The 16,720-nt window shown below is 35.7% G+C and overlaps 1 protein-coding gene across 1 annotated transcript in view; it reads left to right on the forward strand.

Annotated features, from left to right (window-relative positions):
- MetRS (methionyl-tRNA synthetase 1) overlaps positions 1 to 16,720 on the forward strand; it is a 257,104-nt gene that overhangs the window by 236,324 nt on the left and 4,060 nt on the right. Inside the window, exon 21 of the mRNA XM_090413131.1 lies at positions 6,921 to 7,040. Coding sequence (XP_090269257.1) covers positions 6,921 to 7,040 — 120 coding nt within the window. The remainder of the gene's footprint in view (positions 1 to 6,920; positions 7,041 to 16,720) is intronic.

The following is a 16,720-nucleotide window of genomic DNA, read 5'->3' on the forward strand; positions in this document are numbered from 1 at the left end:
GAGGAAGGATGGTGAACACTATCCTCTGCGATCGCTCTACCTACATCCCACTAGAACACGACCCCACAAAAACACAAGTTAAGAAATTAAAAATCTTACTTAAAAAAGTAACCTCCTGGCCCCCTGACATCACGAAAAAACTTAAACCTTCCCCCCCCCCCCCCCCCCCCCCCCCCCCCCCCCCCCGAATATACGGTTTACCAAAAATCCACAAACCCAATTCCCCACTCAGACCTATAGTAGATGCCACCAATGCACCTTGTTACAGACTGTCTAAACAGCTGGCCAACTCTCTGTCCCCCCTCACCGGAAATTCAGCTTCCTATATAAAAAACTCGACCCACTTTAAAACCCTCGCAGAAAATTTAACCTTGAACAATACAGACATATTGGTAAGCTTTGATATCTCCTCTTTGTTTACCAATATTCCCTTAACTGACACTTTATCTCTTAGAACACGTTTTCCCCTCTGACATCTTAGATCTCTTTTCCTTTGCCATCAACTCAGGATATTTCTCTTGGAATAACAAAATCTACAAGCAGATAGAAGGAACCGCCATGGGTTCCCCCCTCTCACCCCCCCCTGCCAATTTTTATATGGAAGATTTCGAAAAACGAGCCATAGACTCAGCCCCACTCAAACCTTCTATCTGGCTAAGATATGTAGATGTGTTCTCCATTTGGCCTCATGGCCCAGACACGTTAGACTCCTTCCTCAGTCATCTCAATAGCCTACATCCAAGAATCCAGTTTACTATGGAAAAGGAAAAGAACAATTGTTTATCCTTCCTAGACACCTTAGTCACGCGCCTGCCTAATGATACACTTGCCTTCGCTGTATACAGAAAACCCACACACACAGGCAGATACATTTACAAACTCTCCCACCACCACCCCTCACAACAATATGGCATCATTAAAACCCTTACCAAGAGAGCCCACAATCTTTGTTCCAATAGAACCGCCCTCACTACTGAGCTTAACCACATACAGAGAACTTTCCTCTCCAATGGCTACAGTGAACACAGTATCAAAAAAATAATCAATTCCTCCCCCATTCCTCGTCCCTCTAGTCAACAAGAATTTAAAAATGCCATCACCATACCCTACATCCGAGGCACTTCAGAAAAAATAGCCAAGATACTTAAAAAGTATAACCTGCACACAGCATACAAGCCCTACCGCAAACTTGCTACCCTTATCCGTTCTACGAAAGATCAGCTCCCCCCTTTCTCTCTGCCTGGAGTTTACAAAGTACCCTGTTCCTGTAAGCTTGCGTACTTTGGACAGACAGGCAGATCAGCATCCATCCGCCTGGAGGAACACAAGTTGTACATCGTTAAACACAACTATGGCCATTCAGGCTTGGCTGACCATGTTTTGGACACCACCCACAGAGTATCATGGAAGAAAACCACCATGCTCCACCACAGCAAATTCAAGAAAGAGAGACTTTTCTTAGAAGCAGCAGCAGCTCTCAGAAACCAACCAAATCTTAACAAATACGGTTGCATTAAGCTTCCGAAAATTTGGGAAACACTCATCACCAGAGGTCCCACCTTACATTCCAGGCCACCTACTACCGCCCTTAGAGGGCGCTCCACCTAGATAGGACTTTAGTGTCACCCACGTGGTTGGGCTTAGTATTGTAAGTTTTTGTGTGCATGTTACATTAATTGTTTTTGTAATCCCCGTAGATGTCCTAGTGACTAGGACGAAATATAGGAGTATTAAATTCTAATTTAATTCATTCTGAGTGTTGTAAAAAAATCCATTAAACCTCCAACATAATGTCCTCACAGCACTTAAGCCTCTACACAAGGACCTATAAGGCCTTATTAGCCAACTCTTCTTATTTTATGACCCCTATGCTATTAGAGTACTCAAGGGCCATGGGGTCTTTTCATTTCTGGCCTTACAACTATGCCCTCTCTATAAACCTTACTATAATTCTTCTATAATCTACTCTTTCCCCCTTCAATATACCCTATTCCTCCTATGGGTTTAAATTCGGAAGAAGGCTAGTTCAGAAGCCTTGAGGTAGCAGCCCTACCACAGAACTATTCCATCGTCAGGCTAGTCCCCTGACATGGAGAACATAATTCTACTTGTAAGCTGACAGAAAAAGATAATCGTATTGAATCTATGGGAAACGACCCTGGAATGGAAAACGTAAAACAAAAATGGAAACTACAAAATATAATACACATAGCAAACTGGAATGTAAGAGGAATAGCATAAAAAGAAATAGAATTAGACTAATTATTAAATGAAAGAAATTTTAAAATAGCATTAATCACTGAAACAAAAAAGAAATTAAAAGGAACTATGAGAACCAAAAATTTTAATGTGATATATAGTGAAGTCGACATAGACCAAAGAGCACAAGCAGGAGTCATGATTTGGATTCATAACTCCCTTTCAAAACAGTTGCAACATTATAAATTATGGAATGAAAGAATGATAGAAGCTAGAATCAAAATAGATAGAGGTTATTTAACAATAATTGGTTTATATGCCCCAGAAGAACAGGATAATATTCGTTTTTATAATCAGCTACAAAACATATATCATAAAATAAATAAAAATGATTACGTCATTTTAGCAGGAGACTTAAATGCTAGAATTGGAAACACGAAAATTAATAATAATATAGGAATACATGGAGAACATACTCTAAACAGGAATGGTAAAAAATTGATCGACTTTGTAGTTTATAATAACCTAAAAATAATGAATTCCTTCTATAAACATAAAAGACATACATAAATATATTTGGGTAGCAAGAGGATGGACATCAATATTAGATTACTTTATATTAAATGAAAAGACATCAAAAATTTCACTAGATGTTAGAGTTCACAGAGGATATGAAATAAGCAGTGACCACTTCCTTGTTAAAATAAAATTACGATTACCACCTAAATGGCTACAAGTAACAAGAACAGAAAGAAAAATTGAAACATTTGTTTATAAAAACTAGACTATTGAATGACACAAATGTACAATGGCTATATGAACAAAGAATTAACCAGTATCTAGATAAAATAAAACAAAATGAAGAAATAGAAATAGAATGGCTTAATATAAAAACGATACTAAATGCAGCAGCAAATGAAAACTTAGGAAAAACCAAAAAATTCAATAAAAGAAAAAACCTGAAGATCTGGGATGATACAATCAAAGAAATAATCAAAAAGAAAATAAAGAAGATTATAACAAATGGTTAAGCAGTAAAAGATTAGAAGATGAAATAGAATATAAAAGAATAAGAGCCATAGCTAAAAGAGAAGTCAGAAAAAGACATAGAGAATCATGGAACAAATTTGTTTCTAATTTAGAACATGATCTATATAAAATAAGACCCAATGTATATAAAATTTTGAAACAATTAAATGCAGATACCAAAGAAAACAAAATTAAACACTGAATTGAAATTAGAAGAATTTCTAAATTACTACATAGAATTATGGACAGACAAACATTTTAAAAAAGACAACTGGCAAACAATTAATGAAAATGAAAAGGAAATAACTAAAGAAGAATTAGAAATCAGCCTGAAAGAAACAAGAAACGGAAAATCCCCTGGAGAAGATAAGTTAGGTTCAGAACTATATAAATATGCAGGAACAAGGTTCAAAGAGAGACTCTTATTATTTTTAAGTAAAATTTTTTCAACTGGTCCCACCCCCAATAGAATGGAAAAAAGCAATTGTGATTCCTATCTTGGAAAAAGGTAATAGAGATGACCCTAAAAACTATAGAGGTATCAGTATACTAAATTCCTGTTACAAAATATATAGCAGAATCTTAAATAGCAAACTAATGAAATATTCTGAAAACTTTATTTTAGAAGTACAGAATGGATTTAGAAAAGGACGATCATGTATAGACCTGGCCTTTTGCCTAAAATTAATAATAGAGAAAAGAAGAGAAGAGAATACAATTTAGAAACACATCTTGCATTTATTGACTTTGAAAAAACATTGGACAAAGTTAAAAGAAACATATTATTTAGCATATTAAAAGAAAGACAAATACCAAATAATATCCTAAAAGCTATCACAAGTATATATGAAAATAATCAAATACAAATAAGATTAAATCATGAGCTATCATATATGAGAGAGATAAACCAACGGGTCTGACAGGGATGTCCCCTCTCAGCAATTCTTTTTAATATCTACTTAAATGGAATGAAAATTTATATCGAGGAATTAAACTTTCTCCTACAGTAAACTTAAACACTCTCCTCTTTGTCGACTACCAAATAATAATTACAAATTCTGAAGATAACTTACAGAAAGCTATTTTAGATCTAAATGAGATATCCAAAGATTAGGGTATGATAATATCAACAGAAAAATCAAAAACTATGCCCTTTAAAGGACAAGATCCAGCAAGAAATAAAATAGTAATAGATAATAAGATCTTAGAACTGGTGAATTCATTTAACTACCTAGGATGTATGATCACATATAAAAATGAAAAAGATATAAATGTAAAAATTGCAAAATATTTAAAAATAACAGGTGTAATTAACTCTATATTTAAACCAAACCTAGTTCAAAAACAAACCAGACTAAAAGTATGCAATACATTAGCCCTACCAGTCTTAATGTATGGAAGCGAAATCTGGACAATAAAACAAAAAGACAAACAAAGATTATCAACAGCAGAAATGAAGTTTATGAGAAAAACTGCAAAGTATACCATATTTGATCACAAAAGAAATAAACCAAGAACCAGTAATAGAAAAAATTAAAACATATAAACATAAATGGATGGAACAAAGAATGAAAACAGAAAGATTTCCAAAACAAGCCTTAAAGTACAAGCTATTAGGGAAAAGGAAACCAGGACGTCCTCTTAAACGATTCAACGATGACTTCTAAGGCCGGAACAGGCCATGCTAGGCCTGTTCCGGCCTTATCCTTGATATCTATGATGATGATCATCATCATCATTAGAGAACTGGAATGAAAATGAACCTACATATGAAAAGTAACTTCCTTTCCACGATCCCTATACTGCATACAGGCAAGCAAAACATTTTCAATTGCAGAAAATCTGAGGTCACGTGTATTTTTTACAAAATTTTATTTTATGTAAAGCAAATTTTCATAAACAAATAAATATTTATATAATATATAGACTTGAAATCATAATTATTAACATATCTGATTGCTAACATGTGTGGATCAATCCGTTGTGTTATTTCAACAAATTTTACTCTGTTTATAGCAAGTAAAATAAGAGGCACAAAGTATAACTTATTGAATAAAGTATAACCTATTGAATAAATTCATATGGAATAAGAGAGAAATTAGTCGGAATACTAAATTAGCTGTATACAAGACGGTGTTCAAACCAGTTTTAACTTATGGATCTGAGAGCTGGGTCAGAAGTAAAACACTTGACGAAAGACTAGAGACTGCAGATATGAGAGTCCTGAGAAAGATTAGAGGTGTGAACAGATGGCATCAATGGCAATATCATATTAAAAACAAGGATATTTAGGAAAGAACTTGACATTGTCAGCATCCAGGAATGCATTAGCAGAGCTAATCTCAGATGGTATGGTCACTTAAATAGAATGGGAGAGGAAAGATTAGCAAAATAAGTGTTCTCTGCCGGGTTGGCAGCAAAACGACCCAGAGGAAGGCCAAGATATAGGTGGATTGATACAGTACAAAGTGCCTTAGACAATGGAAATAGAAGATCTGATAATGTCGGAGTCTTGACAAGTAACAGACTGATATGGAGGAAAATTGCAGATAGGAAGTTAGTAATGATGTAAATTTTTCATGTAGTACTATCATATCCTGTACACCCCTTGAAGGTACATGGCAGGAATTTGATAATGATGATGATGACAAAGTATAACACAAAATTACGGCATATAGCACTGTACAATAATAAATAATGAAACATCAGTGTACAATGCTTCTGTGCACTTACTATTAAAATATCAGTTGGAAACAAATGGAGCAAAAGTGATTCTTCAAAACTCCTGATTTATTACTTGCATGATTCTTCACAGGAGACATGGAAAGCTAAGTAATCAACAACAAATTCTTCAAATTCAGGAATTACAACAAGGTGTTCTGAGGATGGTATACCAGGTGCATATCTTTTGGAAGGTGTAGGTTCAACTTAAGGGGATTAGGTGACAACAGGAGTGAGCTTGTTCAAAAATTTGTGTATTACGTCCAATGCAACTGCATAGTTTGCCTTTTCTTTTCTACATACATTTCTCTGTAGCAAGCAATTGCATTCTGTCTATCTACTTTGCTAAATCTCTCAATGTTGGGATCCATTTCTTCAAATAACTGAACTGTCTTATTTAATAGAAACAAATGCCCTCTGACAATTTTTTTACTGTACTCTTTTTGGGGCTTGGCGTCTTGTTGCTTCTCCTGATTTCTCCCTCTCTCTCTTCTTTTTCTTCAACTTCCCATGCACCGTTGATACACTCTGCTGTCACCTCACTCCATACTGCATCTGTAAGATATTATATTCCTTCCAAAAATGTCTGAGGTTTTTGTCACCCTCAAGAGCAGTATTAATGGGATAGCTGTTATAAGTCAGGTACTGATTCTACTGACATTGTTTTATGGAAACTCTATTGTTTTGCACTATAAGTATAATATCCTACTAAACTTGTGTTTTCTTTTTCTGCTGTAGTATCTTAAAAACGAATCCCTCCCCTGATCATTATTATATTGAGCATATATTTTCAATATAATCAGTCAATATTGCGTTTTTTTTTTTAAAGTTAACAATGTACCCAAACAAGACTACAGTTACAAGACTAGTTCTTTTGGTACACTTTTCTCTCTTTTTCTCTTCATTTTACATGCATTTCCAAAATGAGATATAATATTAAGATATTTGTTGACTTTTTATATTCAATTTAGAATTTGGATGCAATTAAATTACAATCCAAAAAATTTCCTCCTGCTTCAACTGGCATTACCATTACGAATGGACTGGATCAAGCTGAGATAGAGAAATTTACTGCTTTGGTAGCTCAGCAGGTAATAAGTTTATGTGCACTGATAATTATGCACTCATTGTTCAAATAATAATTATTATTTCTATTATTCTTAACCTTGTTAAAACTCTTTTAACTTAGAGTGGAATTACTATGAGAGGATACCAGCAAACAGTTTTAGAAGATAATAACCCATTTTGTTTTTATTTTTAATATCCTTTCAAATAAAATATTTTATACTAGAAACTAATCCTAATATGGTGCTCAGAGACATAGATACAGATGGTTTACAACATATTTATATATGTGTTTGTTGAATATTTGTATACCACAAGAAAAATGTATCTAAAACTTTGCAAATCAACATGATTTCTAGAGATTAATGATGATAGTGATGATCAAATGACATTAGTGGTTCATTGAAAAAAAAAAAAAAAAAACCCAGAATATTTCTATTTATTTCAGCCAGAATTAGGCACAGAGTAAATAAAAAGAAAGGAAATAAATCTAAGTTTTAAAGCACTGATTCAACATTTCTTCAGATTCTGATCATTAACCTGGTAATAGCACATTTTAAGATAAGACGTTCTGTCAAATGGAGAAATGTTAACAGCCACAGAAATACTAATTGATATAATTATTAGGGCACTCATGAGACAAGCGTAGTGGCAGTAAGAAGAGCTCCGGATTCAGATAAGTTATTCTTGAAATAATTAATTGTATATGAGTGTTTGTTTGAGTAAGAGGTGCTATAAAAGTTGTGTACTACTGGTATTAGTGTGTGGGATATTTTGTCTAAACTTAGCTATAAATTCGTTGTTATTAGACCTTAGAGGAAAGGTGGCGGCGGCTTTGTCATTGCATGACTTTAACTTAGACTTTGGTTTAAGTTAAAGAGGTGTGCTACATGTACTAATTTGATTACATAGATGATTTGTGGATATTTAGGGCGGATGGAAGGAGGGTGTGTGTGCGAAGTGTGAGCTAAACAAGGATTTGATGAGTGGTAGTATGAATTTGATGACAGAAAGTGTTAGTAGCGAAAATGTTGTGGGGAGAATGAGTGCTTGTTCAAAAGAGAAGGATGGTGTGAAAGAAAGGTGAAAAATTGTTTAAAAAAATCATTGAAAAAGAAAACGAGTGATTTGAAAACCATAATTGATGGTAAAAAAGGACAAAAGTGAGATGAATGTTGTGGAAGGCAATGAAAGTGAGAGAATGAAACCGGAAATAGTGTGACGCAAGGTTCAAAAGTTGGAAAAATCGAAAGAATGAATGATAGTGAAAGTTGGACACATGGACTGAAAGTACGTAAACTCAAAAGGATGAATTAGAGTGAAAGTGTGAAGCCAAGGATCTTGGGTTGCGTAGGATGAGGCAAGAGATGAAATGGATGCGTAATGAAATTAAGAAAATTCGGATGAAAATGATTAAAACAAATCATGTTGGTACAAAGAGTTAACAAAAGACGAGTGAGTGGCACTGTATGGCGACTCCATTATTAAAGGTGTACTGGATGAAAGGATGTGCAAAGTATGTTTTCCAGGTGGTAAATGAATAGAGTGATTGAGGCATTGGATATGAGGAGGGAGCGAGCAAAGGAGTTAATAGTTTTAATAGGTACAAATGACTTGACAGAGGACAAAGAGGACGTCAGAATGGATATCAGGAAGCTGCTTAGACGGATAGAAGAGAATAGTGCGACAGGAAGGGTAGTACGTGTGTTGCCTAGGTATGACAGTGGTGAGATGAGGCAGAGAGCAAGGATTATGAATATGTTAGCTGAAATGTGTGAGGAGAAAGGAGTAGAGTTTGTTAATGTGTGGAATGAGTTTGAAGGATGAAGTAAACTATATAAGAGAGATGGACTGCATTTGAGTGGTTATGGTGTGAGTCGCTTGGAGAGACTGCTGCTGGAAGGTAGAGAAGTGAGTACAGAGAATGAATCAGATGAAGTGGGAAGTGATGTGGATGAGCAGGAGAGATTGAAGAAGTAGTTATGAATGAGGAAGTGAGTGGTGAGTACGGAAAATGAGAGAATGCGTGTGCAAGAGGAACAGGGTGGACAGGGGTACACAGCGTGAGAAAGGTGGATGTGAAAGCATGTGTAGACAGGAAAGGAATGGGATGACCTGTGATCAAGAGGAAACAATTGGAATTGAAGAAGGTTCTAAAATGAATAAGGAGAAAGGGAAATGGCCCCAGTTGAGTATGGAGAGATTACATCGAATGAGTGGTATCAGTGGAACTAGCTATAGATCCAGAATTGAGCTGTTGTGTTTGTATTACAAATGCTAGAAGTGTAAGAAACAAGGCAGATGAAATGGTTGCACTAATTGAGTCTGTTCACCCAAAAATTGTTGGAATAAGTGAGACATGGTTAGATGAGGACGACATCCTGACAGTAATAGTGATGGAAGAGTATGATGTATTTCGTGAGGATAGAAGGGGTAAAAAGAGAGGGGGAGTACTATTGATGATAGAGAAAGAGTTATGTCCATACAAAGTAGAGATGCAAGAGGGAAATAGTGCCAGTGGTTTTGAGGCAGTATGGTGTGAGATAGATGTGAATGGAATGAAATACTTGGTTGGATGTTGTTATAGGCTAGGTAGTGTGGATGGTAGTGATAATGAAATCTTTGATCAAATTAGCCAAGCAAATAAGAAAAGAGTGATCATTATGGGTGATTTTAATTATGGCAATATAGACTGGAATGAAGAGATAGCAACTGGAAGTAAAGAAAATGAGTTTCTTGAGTTTTTGAGGGATAACTACCTCAGTATGTAACAGAGGGCACGTGACGATTGAGGGTCTTGGATTTGGTCATCTCATCAGAGGATGCAATTATAAATGAGGTGTCAAATCACCCCCCAATTGGTGAGAGTGACCATGAGGTGATTACCTGGGTGGTTGCCAGCAGTGTGAGGACCTCTGTGAGAAAAGGATATATGTGGAACTACAAGGGGGGTGGGTGATTATGAAGAACACAGAAGACAACTTGCAGGTGTAGCATGGAATGAGAAGTTAGCTGGAAAAGAGATCATTGGAGCTTGGGGGATTTTCAAGAACTATCTGGTAGATGCAATGTCTAAATGTATTCCAAGGGTGAGAAGATTAAATATAAAGATTAAGCATGCGATACAGAGAAAAAGGGCATTATGGAGACAGCATAAGAGAAGTGGAAATAACCAGTTCCATGAGGATTACAAAGACCAGGCAGGGCAGGTGACTTGGTTAGTAAGAGTAGCAAAAGTCAGATATGAACAGCAGTTAGCTAATGAAACCAAAAAGAATCCTAAGGAGTTCTTTCGATATGTAGCCAGCAAAAGAAAGAATGATTATGGAAGTATGACATTGACTGGAGAAAATGCTATAAAGACAGCTGTTGCAGAAGGTGTGGTGGAGATACTTAATGAGCAGTTCATAAAGGTCTTTCAATCTTGTGAATGTGACTTCATGAAGAGATTGAGAGCAGTTGATGATGGAGTGGAGAGACTGACTGTAAGTGAGCAAGAGGTGTATGGAGAGTTGAGCAAACTAGATGTTAATAAGGTTGTGGGACCTGATAATGTATCACCACATATTCTGAAGGAATGTGCTAGGGAGTTGATGTCGGCCTTGACATATTTTTTTAATATGAGTCTTGCATTGGGTCAAGTTCCTAAGGAGTGGAAGGAGGGCAAGATTGTGCCACTTCATAAAGGAGGTGATAGAACTCAAGCATCAAACTATAGGCCTATCTGTGTCTCAGGTGTTGTAGTTAAGTTGTTAGAGAAGCTTGTGAGAACTAGGATCCAGAATTGGGTTGACAACAATGGTATTATCTTTGATGGACAGCATGGATTTGCTAAAGGGAGGTCATGTTTTAGTAATCTACTTACTTATTACAATAAAGTGATTGCTTCCTTGGACAGAGGAGAAGGATACACAGTAATATACTTAGATTTTGCAAAGGCTTTTGATAGATTACCGTATGATAAATTGATAGTCAAACTAGAGTGGATGGGGTTGGATATTAGATTAGTGCATTGGATTGGAGACTGGCTATCTGATAGGTATCAACAAGTTGTATATGGGGGAGCGATATCCAGGAAAAGGAAAATCACTAGTGGTGTGACTCAGGAGTCTGTTTTAGGGCCATTACTGTTTAACTTGTATATTAATGATATTGGTGAAGATTCGAATGGAGATATTCAGTTGTTTGCAGATGATGCAAAGTTGGGACGTACCATGAAGAGTAGAGAATGTGTTGTGGCCTTACAAGAAGACTTGAATAAATTGAGTGATTGGGTACAGGAATGGGAATGTGAGTTCGATGTTGCAAAATGTAAGGTTTTGAAATTTGGGAAACAAAGATGGGATGCAGAAATTATGCTTGGTGAGGATATATATTGTCAGAGGTGGAGGAAATGAGAGATCTGAGGATGATAGTGGATAAGGATCTGAAATTTAGGGGACACATATCCAAAATTGGACAACAACAAAAAGGTTTCTGGGAATGATGCTGACGACACTGACTTTTGTAGAAGTAGGGAGATTCTTGTTCCATTGTATAAGGCTTTGATTAGGCCACACATGGACTATTGTACCCAGAGAGCTGTTATAAAGGGTCCAGAGGCGACTGACTAAGGTAGTTTCTAACCTCTGGAATGTCGAATATGAGGAACGATTGAGAAGATGCAATTTGCAGAGCCTGGTGGACAGGAGGAAGAGGGGAGATGATAGAGCCCTACAAGTTAGCTAGTAAGGGTTTGGTATAGGATCAATGTTGGAGAGGTTCTACAAAAATAGTGGGAGATCAGCAGAGAACCAGAGGTTATCCCTGGAAACTGTATAAAGAGGGTGTGAGTAGGTGAGTGAAAAGCATGGTTTTTTTTCATGCAGAGTTGTGAATGATTGGAATGCCTTGCCTGAGAGTGTGGTGTCTGCAGAGAATTTGAGTATGTTTAAAGCACGGCATGATGAGCTATGTGTATGATAAAAGGGTCTCCCAGATGAGTCTTTGACTCCATGGGGTCTTGGGTAATAATAATAGTAATATCTAATACAGTGAGGATATAAATATGAAATAAATGTGCAGAAAAATTAAAGTCCTAAGTGAAACATCGATGAAAGATCCCTAATTAGGTAGAGTGCTCTCTGTGGGCTCCTGAAAGAGAAACAGAGCAAATGGATTCAAATTAAAAATATTATTCTTCACTGTGCAGAAGAACTCCTTCAGTTAACAAACAAAATAAAAAGGCTATAAAGAAACATAATCAGATGAGTTAAAAAAAGCTACATGATCTATCACCAGGAAATGCTGAGATCTAGAGGACCTGCAGAATCTTGACAAGTAAAATACTGCATCAAGAGGAAAGACTAGGAAAGGGAAAAAAAAAAAAATTGAAGAAAATTAAAAATAATACAAATAACCTAGAGATTCTTCGGATGCAATAGGATGCTTAAAAGAAAATATAAACCACCAACTCGAATTCTGACTAACACCCAAGGAGATTTAATTACTCAAGAAAAAGAAATTATTCAGGAATTCAGACAGTATTTAAGATACTACTAAATAAATCATCACCATGCCATCAAACAAAAACTTTGCACCAGAGGTATAATGTTTGGTAAGAAAATGTTGAAGAATCCACATTTGAGGAACCATCTCTGACTGAAGTTGAGAAAGTTATTAAGATTGTGTTGGAGACTTAATGGAGTAAAACAGCACTGAGAAAGGATTAAAAGCTTCCAATATTTCATCTCAGTCACAGAGACATCTTCAGGGGTATAATGTGAAAGTTATAACAAGCACAAAGGCCTCATGATTCAGACACATTTGACTCTTTTTTCTCAAAACTAAGTGAAATATATGGATGAGAGAGCCCTAACTAGGTAGAGTGCTCTCTGTGGGCACCTGTTGTAAACTGGGATTTTGAAGTATTAATGTTTCTCATATTTTGGGAAGTTTTATGCATCCATATTTATTCAGATTCGCCTGAGGTCTGAAGACACAGGAATATTACTCAGTTGCATCAAATTAAAAATCAAGGTTAAAAAAAAAAATCCTCATAACTACAAGCATGCCAGTTTTGCTTTGCTATGAGAATAAATTGCTGGTTTGATATCTCCTTATTGCTTATCAATATTCCTTTGAATTACACTGAACACTTTTTAAAAAATGCTTTTCCTCCTGATATTACAGATCTCTTTCCTTTGCCATCCAGTCCAGATATTTCTCTTGGAAGAACAAAATTTACAAATAGATGAGAAGTACCACTGTGGGTTCCCCCTTCTCACCAACCCCCTTGTAAATTTTTTCATGAAAAATTTTGAAAAACAGGCTCATGACTTAGCTGCCCTCAAACCTTCTTTCTGGCTAAGATATGTATATGATATGTTCTCTATTTGGTCTCATGATTCAGACACATTGGACTCTTTCCTCTGTCACTCCAAAGTTTTAAATGGAAAAGGAAACTAACAGTAGTCTATACCCTTCTTAGCTTGGTAACATTCCTTCCTAATGGTAACCTCTTCTTTATGGTATACAGGAAACCCACTCAACAGACAGATGCATTCAGTAATTTTCTCATCATCTTTCCTCTCAACAATATGTTGTGATAAAAAAATTCTACCAATAGAGGCTACAATTTTTGTTCCATTGAGGCCTCTCTTACAGCAGAACTCAGCCAATATATGCCACACCTTCTTATCTAATGATTACAGTTCCTACAGAATAGAAAAAAAAGTTTTTAAATGCTTCCCCTAATCCATGACCTTCTCTTCAGAAGGATTTTAACTATCATCATTCTCTGCATCTAAAGCACACTGGAAAAAATAGCTGGAATTCTAAAGAAATATAACCTCTGCAAAACTTTCAAGCCCCACTTGAAACTAGATACCCTTAGCTGTTCCACTAAGGACTAAAACTCCCTCTTCTCTCAGTTTCTGATGTATATGCTGGCCTGGTTTTGCCGAGTGGATTGGGTACCTGCTCTTCGACCTACAGGCTGCAGGTTCGAATCCTGCTGTGGGCATGGGTATTTGCGATTGTCTTTGGGTGGGAGATGAATTTCATCACCCAGTGTGAGACTACCTCTCTGTTTATTAGAGGCCTGAAGTTGCTCGAAAATGTTCCGTTTTGAGTCTCTAGAGCAGGATTTCTGGACTATGTAAAAAAATAAGTAAACATACAAAAATATATATATAAAATCACTAAAAATGGATAAAAAAAGATTCATAGCCTGCCCATGGTGCAAATGTACTATAGGTTTTACAAATAAACCTTTTGTGGGTGGGAGCATATAAAAATATATTGAGTCCTCCTATTCCTGTGAACAGACAGGAAGATCATTCATGTAGAAAAAAAAAAAAAAAAAATGCATCTGTGATCACGACTATGGTCAGTCATGCAGACCATGCTAAATTTAGATACTGCTCATGTAATCAATTTTTTTCCAATTGATTATATGAGCAGTATCTAAATAGCTAAATAGCTTGCTCCATCACAGCAAGTTTAGAATAGCAAGACAGTTTTTAAAATCTGCAGCTGTCATCAGAAATCAGCCTATTCTGAATAAATATGGATGCATAATATTTCTCAAAATGTGAGAAACATTAATATTTTGAGATACCAGTTTACAACCAACACCTCCAACCAGTGCCCACAGAGTAAAATTAGGACTCTGGTCTTTCATTCATGTGCACTTAGTTTTGTGTTACATTTCTGTGCATGTTACAAGTTGTACTTCCTGAAGATATCTCTGTGACTGAGACAGTGTTTTTAGTCCTTTTCCAGTGCTGTTTTACTCTATTGAGCTTCTAACACATAGTTCCTCTCGGCATTTAAGTCTTAACACGTGGCTAATGTTATTAAAACTAAAGCTAATATGACATAAAGAAGAAATCCAGTTGATTGGAAAACAGCCATACTGTATCATACTTTTATAAAAAGAGACTCATGCTATCTCCCTCTTGGACACTTGCTACAAAATACTGTCTATACTGATCTGGAAAACAATTAATGTATATGCTTCAAACAGCATTGAAAATGACCAGACTTCTGCAAGTGAAAGTCAACAACTGATTATATTTTCAAACTCCAACAACCTGTGAATAAAATGTTAGCTTTTAAGGAATGCAAAGAATGAATATGGATTTCTAATGTCTAGCTCTCATTTTGCCATTATGCACCATCCATTAGCGTGATGCATAATGGCATCATGTATATATTGAATGAATAATGATTATATGGTGAGTTGAGATTTATTGACCAGTTTGTATTCTCTGTCACCTTAAACCACACATGCACTATAACAATATAATATATATATAAAAAAATCATCTGTGCTGTTTTCATGAAGGACCTAAACAAATCTTGAAAAGTCAGCTGCCGGAACAATCTCAACAAAATCGACAATTAAAACATCAAAATAAAAAAAAAATTTCAGTCCTACCCATGAAAAGGCTTTGAAATGTATATTTATTACTGTGAGTGAGGTGAGGATTAGGTAATCCAGGAGCTTTACTCTAGAGGCCTAATTTTCAAACACATTTTCAAACCAATTTTCAACCCAATTCAGTCTTATAAAGAAGGATAGGATAGTGGTCTCACTAGTGGAAATGACCAAAAAATTACAGAAATTCATGTGAATATTTAATTAGTCACCAAGAAATAATGCTGAAACAGGTGAGATGGTTCTAAGTAATAAGTATAAGATGTTTTATTCAGAAAACAATGATTGGGAAAAGTAAGGAGTAGCAGTAGCAGTATATTCGATAATAAATATGAAAGGAGACTAACTGAAGGGAAAGTATTGTCAAGTTGGATAACTGAGACAAATTTCAAAATGGGATATTATGAAGTGTCATTTATTTTATATATATGGCTCCACTGCAGCTGACAATAGTGAAAATGTAGAATAATTTGGGTGATTAGACATTAGTTTATTAGAAATTATAATAAACAAAAAGATTAAAAAAAAACTTATCCTTATTGGTGGGGTTAGTGAGAGAGGAGGATTTGTGCTCCAATGAAAACAATTTCCTCTGCATCCAAGGCAAGATCAGCTAATAACAATACTACCATGAAAGACAAAAAACATATGCATCATAGTTGAACCATTCTGTCCCTCCCATTTATCTATTTGAAAATTGAAATGGGGGGGGCAGAATAAAAAAATTCATAATTTAATTTTGAGAAGAATGAAAGTGAGTATCACATTTGAAATGAAAACTTTGTACACGTTTTTTTTTTTTTAAAGCTAAACGGCTTTTAGATATGAATTTACTCAAATATTAGTGGAAGAAGATAGAGGAGTTTGCAATATCTGAAGAAATCAACTAACTCAGCCAGTGAATGGAGATATTACCTGCAAAAGCAGAAAGTCAGAACTCTGTGGCAATAACTCCAGAAGTTAGACTTCACCAGGCATCCTTAGTGAATATAGAGGAAACTGTATAGGCAACTCTCACTAAAACAAACTAATGAAGAGTGCTGACCAAAACCCATTGTTACAATGCTATGCTGGAAGAAATTTTAGCATAGCATTGTACTTATGCTATAGCAAACTATCCACTATAACAAATTATTTCTGTGGTCCATACAAGTTTGCTGTATAATAGTTTCACAGATTTTTGATGGTGTGTAGGCAGCTCTGTTTATTGTACTGTGAGTGTATGGGTGTGTGTTGGGGGGAACTGTTGTAGAACTCTGGCAAATTTCAAGACAAATAGTATGT

Source organism: Typopeltis vanoorti, chromosome 23 (assembly GCF_054136105.1).
Source record: "Typopeltis vanoorti isolate ZY-2024b chromosome 23, IOZ_Tvanoo_1.0, whole genome shotgun sequence".
Taxonomy (NCBI): Eukaryota; Metazoa; Arthropoda; class Arachnida; order Uropygi; family Thelyphonidae; genus Typopeltis; species Typopeltis vanoorti.